Source organism: Macrobrachium rosenbergii, chromosome 9 (genome assembly GCF_040412425.1).
Source record: "Macrobrachium rosenbergii isolate ZJJX-2024 chromosome 9, ASM4041242v1, whole genome shotgun sequence".
Taxonomy (NCBI): Eukaryota; Metazoa; Arthropoda; class Malacostraca; order Decapoda; family Palaemonidae; genus Macrobrachium; species Macrobrachium rosenbergii.
The window spans coordinates 20491759-20507774 of NC_089749.1; the positions used below are offsets into that span (position 1 = coordinate 20491759).

General features: G+C 40.7%; 1 protein-coding gene across 1 annotated transcript in view; it reads left to right on the forward strand.

The window, feature by feature from the left end:
• The first annotated feature begins 2800 nt into the window (after positions 1-2800).
• Xpd (general transcription and DNA repair factor IIH helicase subunit Xpd) overlaps positions 2801-16016 on the forward strand; it is a 40690-nt gene continuing 27474 nt past the window's right edge. Inside the window, 5 exon segments of the mRNA XM_067108506.1 lie at positions 2801-2960; positions 12664-12763; positions 13545-13685; positions 14754-14867; positions 15162-15395. Of these exon segments, the coding sequence (XP_066964607.1) occupies positions 2956-2960; positions 12664-12763; positions 13545-13685; positions 14754-14867; positions 15162-15395 (594 nt within the window). The 5' untranslated portion in view covers positions 2801-2955.

Below are 16016 nucleotides of genomic sequence, written 5' to 3' on the forward strand. Positions count from 1 at the left end.
AAATTATTCTAATATAATTTATAATTTCTGAGAGTTGAAAGGTATAATTTTGATTCTCTGAAGATTTCTCCTCGACAGAATAACAACAACAAAAATAAATTCTACCTGGAGAAATCTAAATATTACTGACTCTTTAATCTTTTACAAAATTCATCATCATGCTCATTATCACCAGGGTTTATTTCTAACGCCTCCTTTCAGAATCCTTTCACTAATTTTCAAACGAAAAACAAATAATCATACTGAGGTATTTAGTGGCATAAAAATCTTATGCCTAATGATTATGCCTATGTTCGTACAGCTTTAAATCCTTTGACTACAATATTTATTATCAACAGGCTATCCAACTACATAAATTAAAAGTTATCAATCAATAAAAGAATTTAAAAACATGCGATAAAAGTCATAAAAAGCATGTTTGAAGAATCTTTAACTACTCTGTTGGGACTAGAAACACGTCTAATGTCCTGTAGAAGAGAATAATAAAATGGTGTTTTTTAACCTTATAATCCCAAAAGAAATGATATTGGACTAATTCAGTGAGATAACTGGCCAAGTAAAATATCTGGAAGAAATAAGTAATATATATATGAATACGAAAGTACAAGAAATTTGTTGGAAATGCACTGGAAAAGTAAAAAGTGACATATGGAATATCTAGAATAAAAAAAAAAGTGCAACAAGTGCAGACGCGGGCATCTCTGTCGTGAAAATCGGGTTAGACATGCTTGATATTAAGTCAAACTTCAAATGAAAATACAAGGGTTAACTTTGCGTTCTTTGAAAAGGAAACAATATAGTACATTTAAATGAAACAAAACGTTACAGAAATCAAGAAGCCAGGCTGCATAGAAGGATCGAATAATAAAAACCAACTGAGAATCTGACTTTTAAATTGTTTGCAGGTTGCAACTAAAACTAGCTAAATAACAGATTTAATAAAGAAGCTTTGCATTTATCTGCAATGAGATAATGTGTCTGCAAATTTGTTCCGTGGGGTGAGCAACAAGGAACCAGGGGAACTATTCAACTGTGTCATTTCACACACGCTCAGACACGAACACACATACACTGAAATAACTTTTATGTTTATTATAATCTTTTTTTCAAATCTGTTAATATAATCTTTACTAAAGGTAGCCTATTGTTTCAAATGTCGGGTATATACTGTAGATATACAGCACAGTATGTGAGGTGTATGGGCATCGTAACATTAATACTACTTGTCGTGGATCCTGAATTTCCACCGTGAAGTATTTGGCTAAAATCTGTTTCTCCATTATGCTCTGATTTTGGTGCTGTTTGTTTGATTTAATGAATTAATGATGATAATGTTGTTATGAACAGTACATTTCCGATTCGTTGTCGCTTATTCCACAAACGCCGACGTTAGCATGAGTGCAGAATATTAAAGGATACTGTTTCTCACGAGTTTTCCCATATAATCTTATTTCCTGTCTTGTACAGGCAACTTAATTTGCTCATTTTCTACTAACTTTTTCTTACGAAGATATAATTATTTCTCTTACTTTTATCGGTTAGTTTGTGTATACCAGTTCGCTTGCTCAGGCCGTTTTCTCTCTTTCTCAATGGATTTTCCATTAGGCGTGATTTCTTTACATAAATGTTATACTCGTTACTATGCACTATCACTAATTACAAGATATTGCTTTATCATATCAACACATTTCTTGAATTCTTTGGTCTGAACTCTTGTCAAGATCCAGGTATCATATGATGAAACTAATAGCCAGATGGGCTATATCTCTCCTACCTCTGATGACTTACTTGAATTCAGCATCTTCTGGAAGAGACAGTCGCTCCAGAGTTATGCCAACATACATGGCTATTGTCTCAGACTATGCTGCTTCTGCCATTTACAAAAAGCAATTAGTTACTGATACATAGGTTCTTATAGTTAACGCTTTCAAAACTGAGGAATATTTTAAGGGAAATTTTCTATAATTTGGTAAAATAAACTGAAAAATGTTATCAAGCAACGAACAACTCATTCAAACTGAATTTTCTATACATACGGATTAACTCACAGGGAATAGTTTGCCTCTGTTATACGCAAGACTTGCTATTAATCACTACTGTACTTGTATTATGCTGGAGATGAGTTAGTTTCGCCTAAAAGTACAGAACCTGTATTCATCAGCAACATGCAAAGTTGGGTCAAAATCAACTTGCCCATCTCTTGGTGGCCGAGTACAGTGAGTTATTGCCCTGCTGTTCAAGACTCTAAAAGGCATAGGTCCGAATACGAGTCAGGCTAAAGATTAACTTAGAGGGAATAGTTTGCCTCTAATTTTACGCATGACTTACTACAAACTTACTATTGTACTTAGTATTATGCTGGAAATGGGTTAGTTTCGCTTGTAAGTACAGAACCTGTATTCATCAGGGACATGCAAAGTTGGGTCAAAATCAACTTATATATATATATATATATATATATATATATATATATATATATATATATATATATATATATATATATGTATATGTATATTGATGGAGAAGTACAAGGAGTTTTTGCTATCCCCTCCCAACTCTAAAAGGCATAGGTCCGAATCCAAGTCAGGCCAGGGACATATAATTCTCTTTGGGAATAATTATATATATATATATATATATATATATATATATATATATATATATATATATATATATATAATATATATACATACAGTATATAATACAATTATGTAAACAAGTAGTATTCGTTAAGGGATGTAACGGCTCCGTTTCCTACATAGGCCACAATATGATCCTATTTAGACACCAACTTAATAAGAAGAAGATGAAAACAACAACATTTGCAAAAGATTTCCAGAAGCGAAGTGAAGATACCTCACCAAGTGTCCAATTATTTACGTACTTGACGTTATTGCATGCAACTTTATGGTTGTGCCGCGACTTATTATTCTATGTTAATGCCAACCTGACATCATGATGTAAGTGGACTTGTCGCTTATTATTGAAGTGGACGATCACAAATATACTCATGTTTGCATAAGCAACGTAGGCTTCCTGAGCTGCCCGGTGTTAAGCCTGCCTTGGGCTATTTTATAGAACAGCTATATTGGGCTATTCACTAGAAGCTTTAATATTGTGTTGTTGGTTATTTTACATTAGAATAAATATACCTTCGTGGTGAAGGATAGGTCTGAGGTCATGTGTGTGGTCAGGGTTAAAGTTTACTTATATACCGTACCATAGGCTAGTGGAGTACGAATGTGAATACTATATTATCAGAGTAATTTTAGGTGATCTTGATGCATATGGGATTCATTTCCATTAGACGTACTAGTAATTTTAAGGAAGAACTCTGTGTGGAGATACTGTTTGTTAATGTTTGGTAGAATAAGCAGTAGACTAGCTCTGCATTGGGAGTTTCATTTAAAATTGGTTTTTCCTATAGTATTTTGGGTGCTGTTATTTTTTGGTGGTCGACTGTAATTTTACCTGTAATTAAACTCAGAACTGATTATGTTTTGTATGCTGGCCATCCTGGAATGCTATTGCACATGTGGGGTATTATAGGGGAACTTTTAGTAAAAAGTGGTTTCCTTTACCGGGGGTTAGGGCGTGGAACCCCCAGTTAAGTAACATGGCCTACTAGGTTAGGTTAGGTTAGGTTAGGGTACATTAGGTTAGTTTGGTTCCTTTTATAATAGATTTCCTTAATCAATCCCTTCTTGTTGTCACGCTCCCATGACTTTCGTATTCAAGGAACCGCTCCGCATAAGCCCGCATGAGCTATTACTTAGAAATATCTGGAAGTATTTTAATTGAAACAGAAAAGGTATATGGATGCAGTACAGTGAGATAACGAGAAATTTAATGCCTTTATGTTTTGCTGTCTATCCTGAGGAGCTAGTACTAAACATTTGTGTCCCATGGAGCTTTCTACGTAACAACATAAACTATATATATATATGGTAAATTTCTCGCAATATTTTGGTAAATTTTCCAAGTTGCCTCACTTGTACGGCATCATATGCACTCTTTTCTATGTTGTTCAGTCAGTTTCATTAATAAACAGTATCTCTAAGCAGAGCTCTTCGTTAGCATTACCAAAATGCTTGAATAAACCATTCCTTATTCTTATAGAAATAGGGTGCAATATTAGAAAATCACATTTTGTTGATTGAGGAATCATAAATTAGGAAAAACATGGTTACATGCATACTTAACGTAACGTAACCTATGATGCTGTATTGTATCAGGCAGGGATGGAAGTGAGTCCCCAAGTGCCTAACAATACTTTGGGTATTGTAATTTATGAGTGAAATTTTAGGGATGCTTTGTAACCTCCTTCCCTACCTTCACCCAGCAAGCTATGTCCTAGGGATGCCTTATTAAGGGGAGCGTTTGACAAAATCGTTTTTCGTTAATAACCCTGTGTTTTTAATGAATCAGTTTCCAAATTTTGTGCCTGGGTTTATTTGTATAGGCAAAGGACTGTAACCATACCTTTCGTCTTCCGCCCCATTAGCTGCAACCCCACCCCAAAAAAATTTTTCAAAATGCATCTCCTCCATAACTTCTGCAAACTAAGAGCTCAAATTTACATGGTTGACAGATATTATATATTAGAACAAAGTAAGAGAGCATTTTTTTTTATTTTTTTATTTTTTAATGAATATTTTTGTTTTTTGAAAAACTTTGATTTTTGGAAAAAATTCCCAAAATTTTCAAGGGACAAAATGAAAAAAACTCTCTTTGTTTGTAGACAATTTATTTAGCTTTCATTTGCTTTTTGTTTCATTGAGATCGTATTATATGGAGGAGATGGTTTGAATGTCGATAACTTTAGTTTTGAGATATCGGCCTTCAAAGTTTTATAACGATATGAGGAGCGTTTGATAAAATCGTTTTTCGCTAATAAACTCCCGTGTTTTTTAATGAATTAGTTTCAAATTTTGTGCCTCCGCTTATTTTTGTATAGGCAAAGGACTGTAACCATAATTTTGTTCATGAAACTTACCTGTCAGGGATATATATATAGCTGTATTCTCTGTTAGTCCGACAGAATTTCAAAACTTACGACACACGCAGTGGGAGATCAGGTGGTTAGTACTCATTCCGCCGGGCTGGGAGGCGGGTATCAGGAACCATTCCCATTTTCTATCCAGATTTTTCTGTCGCCGGTACTGTCAACACTTGTTTTCAGTACTCTCCGTCTGGATTTCGATAAAACTTGATTGTCACTTGAGTATTGGTTTGATTTTTGGTTTTTTGACTTGACTTGTGGCTAGGCATACGCTATTGTGGATTGTTTTGGATTTGGCTTGTTTTTTCCTGGAGTAAGATGTCTGAATCTAGTTCTTTCTAGTTATCGAGTTTGCCGCAGTAAGATCAGGTGAGGCTACCGGTAATTTCGTAGATCCTCACACTGTATGCTCGGTTGTAGAGACATGTTTGTTTGTTGAATGACCGATGCAAGGAGTGTGAATCTTTTTGTCTGATGCTAGTTGGAGGACTTATGATTCTTATGTGAGAAAGCTAGATGAGATAGGCTCAGAGGTCTTCCTCCAGAAGTGGTAGGAGTCAGGGTAGTGTGCTTTCACCTGTTAACCCTCCTGTAGACGTAGCTCTTCCTAACCCCTGTGGTGTTGCCCCTGCAACCCTGGGGTTGTGTCTGGCGGATGGTGACCCTGGCGATTATTATGGGTCTTCCATTCGCACTTGAAGCTAATATGCTCGCCTTCAAAGTGCTGTGGAAGTGCAGTGATAGTGTCCGTCCCCAGTGTTGTGGAGGGGGCGTCAGATCGGCCGTGATAACGCCTTAGGTCTAGACTTCTGTCGGACTCCCAGGACTCAGGGAGTGGGCAAGTCGAAAGTCGCAAGAGGGTTACGCGGGACCCCCACCGATCTGGGCCCTTCGCATGTCCTGATGACGCCCAGGCTGCCAGGATCGTGCACGGCACGAATCCTTGATTGCTTTCTTCCCCCGATTCCTCCTCCCGTCGCCGAATGGAAATTGACTTTCGCCTTTGAAGAGAAGCTTCAAAGAAGGGGACGCCACGCCCCTTTCGCGGACGCCGCCTTTCTCCGGAGGATTTTGACGCCATCCCACCGCAGAAGAGGACCAGGACGTCATCGGACGATGACGCTTTTGAGCGCTCCCGCCGCCCAGAAAAGAAGGCTGTTGCTTCCTGTGAGAAGCAAGAAGGCGTCCCTCGCTCTCTTCTTCTCATAGATCAATCCTTCTCCTGAAGTAGAATCTTCCTACTGCGTAGCTGCTCCCGGCATGCAGGAGCAATTGGCTTTTTTAATGGCCCAGAAGGAGACCGATGCGTCGTCGTCAAGATCTCTCGCCGCCGCATCAAGAGGTCTAAACCTTCCCTCCTCCTTCTCCGCTCGGTCAGTCGTCTCACCGTCACCGCCAGGAAGTCCTGTTGCTCAGCTGCTACTGACTTCTGGCAGGGATCGCAATTTCCCGCCGATACGCTCACGCTGCCAGGCTTGACTCGCTACGACACCTTGTTTCTCGCCATGACGCCTGCGCTGCCAAGCGTGACGCTTCATGCTGCTAAGCGGACGCCATGCTGCCAAGCGACGCTTCATGCTGCTCGGCAGGACGCCTCTTGCTGCTCGACATGACGCCCCTTGTTGCTCGCCATGACGCCTCCCTGGTTGCTCGTCAGACGCCCTTTGCAGTTCGCCAAGACGCCCCTTGCTGCTCGCACGACGCTTTTCTTGCTGCAGGCATGACGCCTCCGCTGCTCGCACTACCAGGACTTTCGCCGGATCGGCCGCCAGCAAGCTCGCCGATTCTCGCCAGGAAGGGGGGAACCGTCACGAGACTTCTCATTTGATTCTTCTACCGTGGATTTCAGATCCTCTCGACTTCTTCCAAGCAGAAGTCCCTTTGCATGTTGGTCTGCAAGGACTTCGCCCTTCCGTTCTTCTCCTGCCCCTTCCGCTGTTCCTGTGAAGAAGGGAGAGCTTTCTTGCGCTTCAGATCCTGCAGTTGAGGATCAGACATCTTCTTTCTTTCAGCTTCTGCAGACTACCAAGTCTTAACTAGGGCTGCTGGAAAGACTTGTTTGGGACAAGTTTTCAACCTCTGCTCCTCGCCCCCCTCGCAGCTACTCCTCGCCTAAGCCACAAAAGTCTTCTGGTTTTGTGAAGATGGCTACGTCTCTCTACGAAGAGGGCCTTTAGCAAGGTCAAGAGTGGATGGGACTCCAGGAAGGCTCAGTGCAAGACTTCTTTCGCCCTACCTCCATCAAGATTGAGCAAAGCAGGAATTTGGTACGAGACAGGAGAGAGGTTGAGAGTCTTCCTCCCAAGGATTTTGCCAGCCTTGGGACGCTCCCAGAAGGTCTCTCCTTCTTCAGCGATGTGTCCTGGTCTTTATCTGAGATTGATCACCATCTGAAAGGCCTTTCAGGTCCTTAGAAGTTTTTAACTTTGGACTGGTGCCTGGGAGTCTTGGATTTGCAGGCTCAGTCTGACTCCATTAGCCTGGGAGACTTGTTTAGTGTCCTATCCTGTATGGACAAGGCGGTTAGGATGGCTCCAAGAACTGGCTGCCCATTTCTGTGGGGCCTTTTAAAGAAGAGAGTCATTTACTGCAACTTCACGGCGGTCGGCCCTCCTACTCAGAAGGCAGAATTGTTGTTCGCCTCCGCTTAGCCATCTTTTCCCCAACCCTTAGTCAAGGATGATGGCCTCCACATTGCAAGAGAAGGCTACCAGGACCTCCTGGCCCAGCTCCTCTAGACGTCCTGCAGCCCCTCTCGACTTCTTCCCTTGGACAGACTTCCAAGATCCAGGAAGCCCTTTCGTGGAAGACCTTCTCCCAGATCGCCCTTTCGAGGCAGAGGTCCTCAAGAGGTAGAGCCCCTTCTAAGACCAGGGGCAAGAAATGACTCCTAAACCTTCAGACAATCGGTAGAGCCAGGCCCTTTTGCAAAAGCCTGGAGAGAGAGAGGGACGACAGCTGGTCCTCTCCAAGTCATCGAGAAAGGGATACAAGATCCCATTCCTCGTATTGCTCCATTGACTACGTATTCTATAGATCTGTCGCCATCCTATCATCAGGAGAAACAACAAATTTTTCAACCTGCTCGATCAAATGCCGAGAAGAGAGCTGTGAGCAAGTCTCCGATTTACAAATCCCCGGGCTTTTACAACAGGCTGTTTCTGGTTCAAGCAGTCAGGGGTTGAGACCAGTTCTGGACGTCAGCAAGTTGGAACCATTTCGCTCTGAAGGAAAAGTTCGTGGGAGACGTCCCAGTCAGGTCATAAGAGCCCTAAGACCAGGCGACTGGATGGTTTCTCCCTCGATCTCCAGACGCCTATTTTCACGTCCCTATCCCCATCGAGGAAATACCTGAGATTTGTCCTGGACAGGTATTCCAGTTCAGGCCCTTTGTTTCGGCTCAGCACAGCCCTATGGTTTTCACGATCTTGATGAGGAATGTTGCAAGATGGTTCACTTTTGGAGGAATAAGAATTTCTTTATTTGACGATTGGTCTATTCGAGCCCCACACGACAAGGTGTCTGGAGGATCTTCACATCGACTTGACTTGACGAAGTCCTGGGACTTCTGGTGAATTTCTAAAAGTCCCATCTGACTTCACTCAGTCCATCGTTTATCTCAGATTCAGATGGATCTTGGTGGCTTTTCGAGCATTCGCCTCAAGAAAGACAACTTCAGTGTTTAGAAAAAGTTTCAGCCTTCCTGGAGGAAAGAAACATGCTCGTGAGGGAATGGATGAGTCTGCTGGGGACCATTTCATCACTGGAGAAGTTTGTTTCCTGGGGAGACTGCACCTGGACCGCCTAATCTTTCCAGAGAACTGGCACGACAAGGAGAATCTGGAAGTTTCTCTGAGTATCTCGCAAAGGTAAAGAATCACCTTCGTGGTGGTTCTGATCCTGTTGGCAGAAGGCCTTTCTTCAACTTCAGAACCCCGACTAGTGTTGTTTTCCGACCGATGCCCATTTCGGGTGGGGAGCAACACTGGGAGGGAAGAAGTGTCCCGGCACCTGGAGAGGGGGAACAGGTGTCCTGGCACATAAACCTCAAAGAATTGGGGCGATTCAGTTGGCCCTTCTTTTCTTCAGGAGCGAGTTCAACCGAGGTCCAGATCAACTCGGATAACACCACGGCCCTTTCATACCTCAAGAAACAGGGGAACTCACTGTCCCTGTTCGCCTAGCAAAGGACATTCTCTGTGGCACAGGCCCGAAGATTACCATCTCACGCAGGTTTGTTGCAGGCGAGAACGTCCGTGGCGGGATCTTTCTAAGTCGGCAGCGACAACTGCTCCCGACCGAATGGATCCTACACCAAGAGGTGTCAAGAACTGTAGCTGGGACGCCCCTTGGTAGATCTCTTCACAACCTCCAAGACGAAGAGACTCCCCTCTTTACTGCTCCCCTGTTCTCACTCCAGGAGCTCTCTCAGTGGACGCTTTGGGATTGGTCGGGAGGACGTGTATGCCTTTCCTCCGCATAAAAATCATCGGAGAAGTCATCAGAAAGTTTACGCTGTCGAAGGGACGAGGGATACGTTGATCGCCCCATTTTGGCCTTCGGAGGGAATGGTTCACAGAGGTCATGTCCTTCCTAGACTTTCCGAGATCTCTCGCCCATGAGAGTCGACATCTACTCAGACAACCCCACTGAGAGGTACCACAAAACCTCCCGCCTGTGTCTGACTGCATTCAGACTATCGGTGAGCTGGCCAGAGCGAGGTTTTTCTAGACCAGTGGCGCAAAGTTATTGCCAGGGCGAAAGACTCCTCCAGCAATTTGTACCAATCAAGTGGTCCGCTTTAGGAGATGGTGTAGAAATAGTGGCATTTCCACCACGACTTCAGAGCCAGATAGTTGTGACTTCCTCTTTTTCTGAGGAGGATGTGAAACTTCTGCAGTCTCGACCATAAAAGGTATAGAAGAATGCTTTCATCCGTTTTTAGCATAGAGACTTGATCTGTCTAACAACAGAGACCTTCACGATCTCTTCAGATCCTTGAAATCCTCAAGGTGCCTCTCGCCATGGACTCCTTCTGAATTTGGATGTTGTGCTTCGGTTCCTCATGTCCAGTTCGGCTTGAGCCTCTTCGTTTACGTCATTGAGGAACACATTAGAAAGACTTATTTTTTCAACCGCCTAGCAACGGCAAAGAGGGTTAGTGAACTGCAAGCCTTTAGTAGGCATATAGGCTTTAGCGGTATAACGCTGTTTGTTCCTTGCTTCCTTCCTTTTTAGCTTAAAAATGAAAGCCTGCTCTAACCCTTGGCCCAAGAGTTTCGAAATCAAGGGTATGGCTGAAATCCTTATTCAAGAGCCAGAGAGAGTCCTTTGCCCTGTTAGGGCTCTCAAAGTCTACTTAGACAAGACGAAGGAAAGTCGAGGTCCCTCAGATAGTTTATGGTGTTCCGTAAAGAGACCGGACTTACCTATGTCAAAGAATGCTCTGGCTTTCTTTCTGAGAGATACGATTAAAGAAGCCCATTCATCCTGTCAAGACTCTGATTTGAAACTTCTGAAAGTCAATGCTCACGAGGTGAGGGCGGTTGCGACTTCAGTGGCTTTTCAGAAAAATATGTCACTCAGCAACATTCTGGGTGCCACATTTTGGCGGAGCAACTCTGTGTTCGCTTCACACTACCTGAGAGATGTGAAGACGACATATGAGAACTGCTTCTCGCTAGGACCATACGTTTCCGCAGATACTTTCCTGGGGGCAGGGGATGACACTCATCCTATCCTATAGTAAATGGTTGGATAGTGTTTTTTATGGTTGTTGGGTCGACTGCCTGTGGCGGACTTCCCAATCGTTAGCTTTAGTTGCGTTATCCTAACTTAGTTAGGCTTGGTCAGGTGGTTGGTTTTTGCTTCGTTTGCCCTCATTGTATGGTCAATATGGTCTTGTCACACTGTGGTCACGTCCCCGTTGACAGATCATCTAGAACTCACCAGCTATACAGGTCACACCCTTGCTGGAGACTCTAGTTAAGCAGAAGCGGACTTGGGTGACAGTAATCACGAAGTCAGCTATGCTAACAGGTAAGGAACCAAAATATCTTTCACCTACTTGTAGTGTGTTTTTTCCAAATCCTATTCTGTCTGTACCCACCTCCAATGGTGGTATTCAGCTATATATATATCTGACAGGTAAGTTTCATGAACAAAATGATATTTTAATGATAAAATAAAGTTTGTTCATACTTACCTGGCAGATATATATATTCATAGTGCCCGCCCACCTCCCCTCAGGAGACAGTGGCACTAGAAAATCTGAATAGAAAATGGGAATGGTTCCTGATACCCGCCTCCCAGCGGCGGGAATGGGTACTAACCACCTGATCTCCCACTGCGTGTGTCGTAAGTTTTGAAATTCTGTCGGACTAACAGAGAATACAGCTATATATATATCTGCCAGGTAAGTATGAACAAACTTTATTTTATCATTAAAATATCATTTTCGTCTTCCGCCCCCCATTAGCTGGTAACCCCACCCCCCAAAAAATTTTTCAAAATGCATCTCCTCCATAACTTTTGCAAACTAAGAGCTCAAATTTACGTGGTAGACAGATATTATATATTAGAACAAAGTAAGGGAGCGTTTTTTTCAATTTTTTTTTTTTTTATGAATATTTTTCGTTTTTGAAAAAACTTCGATTGATTTTTTGGAAAAAATTCCCAAAAATTTTCGAGGGACAAAATGAAAAAAACTCTCTATTTGTTTGTAGACAATTTATTTAGCTTTCGTTTGCTTTTTGTTTCATTGAGATCGGTGCATTCGTTATGGAGGAGATGCAGTTTGAATGTCGATAACTTTAGTTTTGAGATATACGATATTTTTTGCTTCTCTGTGTATTTATTTGCTTGCTGTTACACAGTTTGATGTTTTTATGACATATTTGAAAAGCCAAAATATATAACAATAGACTTGCAAAGTAATATAACTTCGCTAAATGAAGCTAGATGAAGCGAGTGTCAAAACACGGCTCAGGTTGGGCAGCGCGTCGTCTTACTTAGTCAAGCTCTGAGCTGCTACTGACTGACTGTCTGACGTCACTGCCTGCCCTGCGGATTCCTTGCTTTCGCTGATGCGTACTAGGTCCACAGGTTGCCATATAACGCATTTAGATATTATTATTTCATAGCTAAAAGGAAATTACTACCGATATACTGACATTATCAGTACATTATACGAAAAATGTAATTTTTTCTATGATAGGGTTACTGTTTTTGTTTATAACTCCTAAACTATGGCGAATTTTTTAATAAAACTTTCTGAGAAGATAGTCAGGATATGTATGATGCCATATATAAAATATCTCAGAAAATTTTGATTTTTCGAATTTTTCGTCAGACGCTCCCCTTAATCCTAGAAATACTTGTTGGTCACCATTAACAAGACTTTGGATCACTCTCTGCGGTTCTCTTGATTCAACTGATATTTCAGAGGGTATAGGTTCAGCTCATGGGAATGATTATTCTGTTCTATGATTTTGTTGAAATTTCTTTTTTCAGTGTTGTACTTTAAATGTTCTTGCATTGTCCCAAATGTAAATAGATTAGCCAATTTTTTTGTTTACTTGAAATTATTGTGTAGGGTAGATATTTTGGATATATCTTAGTATCCTCCATTTTTCCATTCATTTTATTTGCCTTGGTTTTAGATTGGACGTTGATGGAATGCCAGTCTACTTTCCCTATGAATTCATTTACCCAGAGCAGTACTCCTATATGCTTGATCTGAAGAGGGCTCTTGATGCAAAGGTAAGCACAACAAACATCTTGACATTTTTTTTTTGTATGTTAGTGTAATAAGATAGGCATCCTTTTCCTTGCTCGTTATGGCCAGTTATTTCATCAGCAAGTCATACTTTGGAAGCTTGGGATGGAACAATTTTACCCAAGCAAGTACGGCAGATATATCTTGAGAAATGTATTCCTTCTCTGATGTAATCTAGTGCCACAGATAAGACTATAGATCTATACCAACAGCTGACATCCCGCATTCTGTAGTTAGCTTATTGCTCAGCTGGAAATAGGAGCTCAGAAATGGACTCATCCATACTTACTAGATGTACAGTAAACCCCCCGTATTCGCATTCTCATGGTTCGCGGACTCACGCATTTGCGGGTTTCTCTGTGGAACATATCTAGCCATTTTTCACGGAAAATTCGCCCATTCACGGTATTTTTCACTGAGAAATATTCACTAATTACTGTATTTTCATATAATTTTCATGAATAAATGAACTTTTTGTGATAAAACTATTAAAATACTCAGGTATAAGCATTTTTACAGGGTTTTTCTTGGTTTAAGCTATCAAAATGGGCAGTTCTAAGTGTTTTTAGAGGGGTTTTAAGCATTCGCGGATTTGACCTATTTGCGGGGGCTGTGGGACGCATCCCCCGCGAATACAGGGGGTTCACTGTAAAAGTATAGTTAATATAAGATTGCATTTATGAAACATTTTATATCTTAGATTGATCAATTCTCTAAATCGTATCATAAAAGATGCATGTAACAAATTTTCCTTTCCTACTTCAGGGTCATTGTTTACTAGAGATGCCTTCAGGAACTGGCAAAACAATAACACTGCTGTCATTGATCGTCTCATATCTTCGAGCTTTCCCACAAAATTTGACAAAACTTATTTATTGTTCACGAACAATACCAGAGATTGAAAAGGTGAGTTTACCTAACGGTTTTGAATAGTTTGATAACTATGCTTTGTGGCGTGCTGGGGTTTTGGAGTTAATCTGTAGAGGATATTGGAAATTTTTTAAAGCCTAGAAGATTATGGCCTGTATTGCATGTGTGCCGTATCCAGGAGGGTTGACTAAAAACATTCTGTAAGACATTACAGTATTCCATTTGGCCTCCTTAGGCTAAATAAGTCGCAAGTTTGATTCATTTCCATGTAGGTATAAAAAATGTCAGGACTGGAGGTTACTCTTCACAACTCTTCATTTCTAATTTTAACCATGAATAAAAGATAAGAACTAACTGAAGTGTTAATGCCCCATTTATTAGAAAAAAATAGTTACCGAGACTTTCAACAATCCTTAGGAACCATAGTGTAAGCAGCAATGGACAGCTGGCCTGAAAGTCATAAGTGTGAGTCAGTGTTTATTGTGTTTCTGCAAAGATGTGTCAAGCTTCTAAACTTGTAAGCTCACTTGTTACTGGATTTGAGCATATGGATTAGGAAAGGTCTCTGCATATTTCTTGAAGTGCTGTACTCATTCAGTCATTCTAATGTACTCACCTACTGAAATACATGTGGGACATAAAAAGTTCGAGGTGAAATAAAATAGAATCTCTCTCTCTCTCTCTCTCTCTCTCTCTCTCTCTCTCTCTCTCTCTCTCTCTCTCTCTCTCTCTCTCTCTCTCTCTTTTTGTGTGGTAATTTGTAATAGAAATATATTACTGGTAGATATGAGAAAAAGGACAAATTGGACAGTTAGAGAAAAAAGAAATTTGGAATTGTTGTGATTCTGTTTGAAGATTTTTTCAATTTTATTTTCTTTTCCTAAAACCTGTTACTATTACATTTTTATTTTATGAATGAATATTTGCCTTTCCCTAGTGTATATTTTGTAAAATATCTAAATTGTGATTCAGAGGCTAGGATAATTGTATGTGTCCAATTTTTTGTTCTGTTTAGTATATTGGTTTTTGTAAAAAGCAAAACAAAACAGTATCTGTTTTAGACTTTTTACTAGAGGATATATTTTTGAACTGGTTTTGTTACAGGTTATAGAAGAACTTCGTAAATTGAAAGCTTACATTGAAAAAGAAACTGGTGCGGCACCTAACATAACTGGCTTGGCTCTTGCATCCAGAAAGCACCTGTGCATTAATCCAGAGGTAAGCAAACCACTGAGGAGGTTCTGTATCAGTTTAAGGTCAGGGTAAATATTTTGATTTCTAATTTCTAATGCTGTGGTTTGTCCATGAAATTAGAAAATAAGGTGGTAACCTTATATGACTTTTTATTGAAACCTTTTCATTATTAAATGTAACTCTGGGAAATCTCTCAGATATTTCACATGAATTTTTGACACAGTTAATAAATGATTTGCCTCTCATAATTTGTTTACTGTGACTCGCCTTTGAGATCTGATCAGGTATTTTTAGATTTGTTTCTGTTTTTGTGTACAGGTGAATAAAGCTCGTGAAGGCAAGCTGATTGATAGCGGTTGTCATGCCCTCACAGCATCATACGTGAGATCAAGGGCACAGAGAGATGACACAATTCCACAGTGTGATGTTTTTGAAAAATTTGATCTTCACGGAAAAGAATTCCCTCTCCCTGCTGGATGCTACAATTTAGATGACCTTCGGGAATATGGTCACCAAAAAGGCTGGTGCCCATATTTCCTAGCACGACATGCAGTAAGTTTTATGTTTAAGTTCTTTAGGGTATAGGATCAGTGAGGCTTGTAGTCTTCTCTAAATAATGCTCTCCATAAATGCAACTTATGGTTAAGTTGATGATTGTTAGACCATTTGCAGTAGTCTGCAAGCCAAGTGGCTCTCTATATGCACTACACTTGGACAATATGCCAATGTTATAAAGAAGAAACGTGGTTAGAAAGGATTGTGTTTGCTATAAAAATTAGTTGAACTACACCACTTAGATAGGGGAGTCAGAGAAATATAAGCCTGTTGATCTGTGGAGGTGGAACCTTGGAATTTTATTGAAAAAAAGAAAATACAGTATAGAAGCATTCAGTTAAATATGGACAAAATGGAGACTAAAGAAAGGGTAGGTGAAAAAGTCTTGGGAAGGAGAGCAGGGGTAAATGATGCATCAAATGATACAATCCATTGGAAAAAGCTTTGGTTCAATACCAGTACCTAAGTAAAATTTCACTTTCTAAGACTGAATAATGTGGAGAGAAGAGGCAGTAGCACAGAAAACTTAAAAAAGAGGTAAGAGGGGTATATAGGCAAGTGGTGCCTAACAGTTGGAGATAGTGGGGAAAAAAGTATTATGGTTATGCTATAACATGA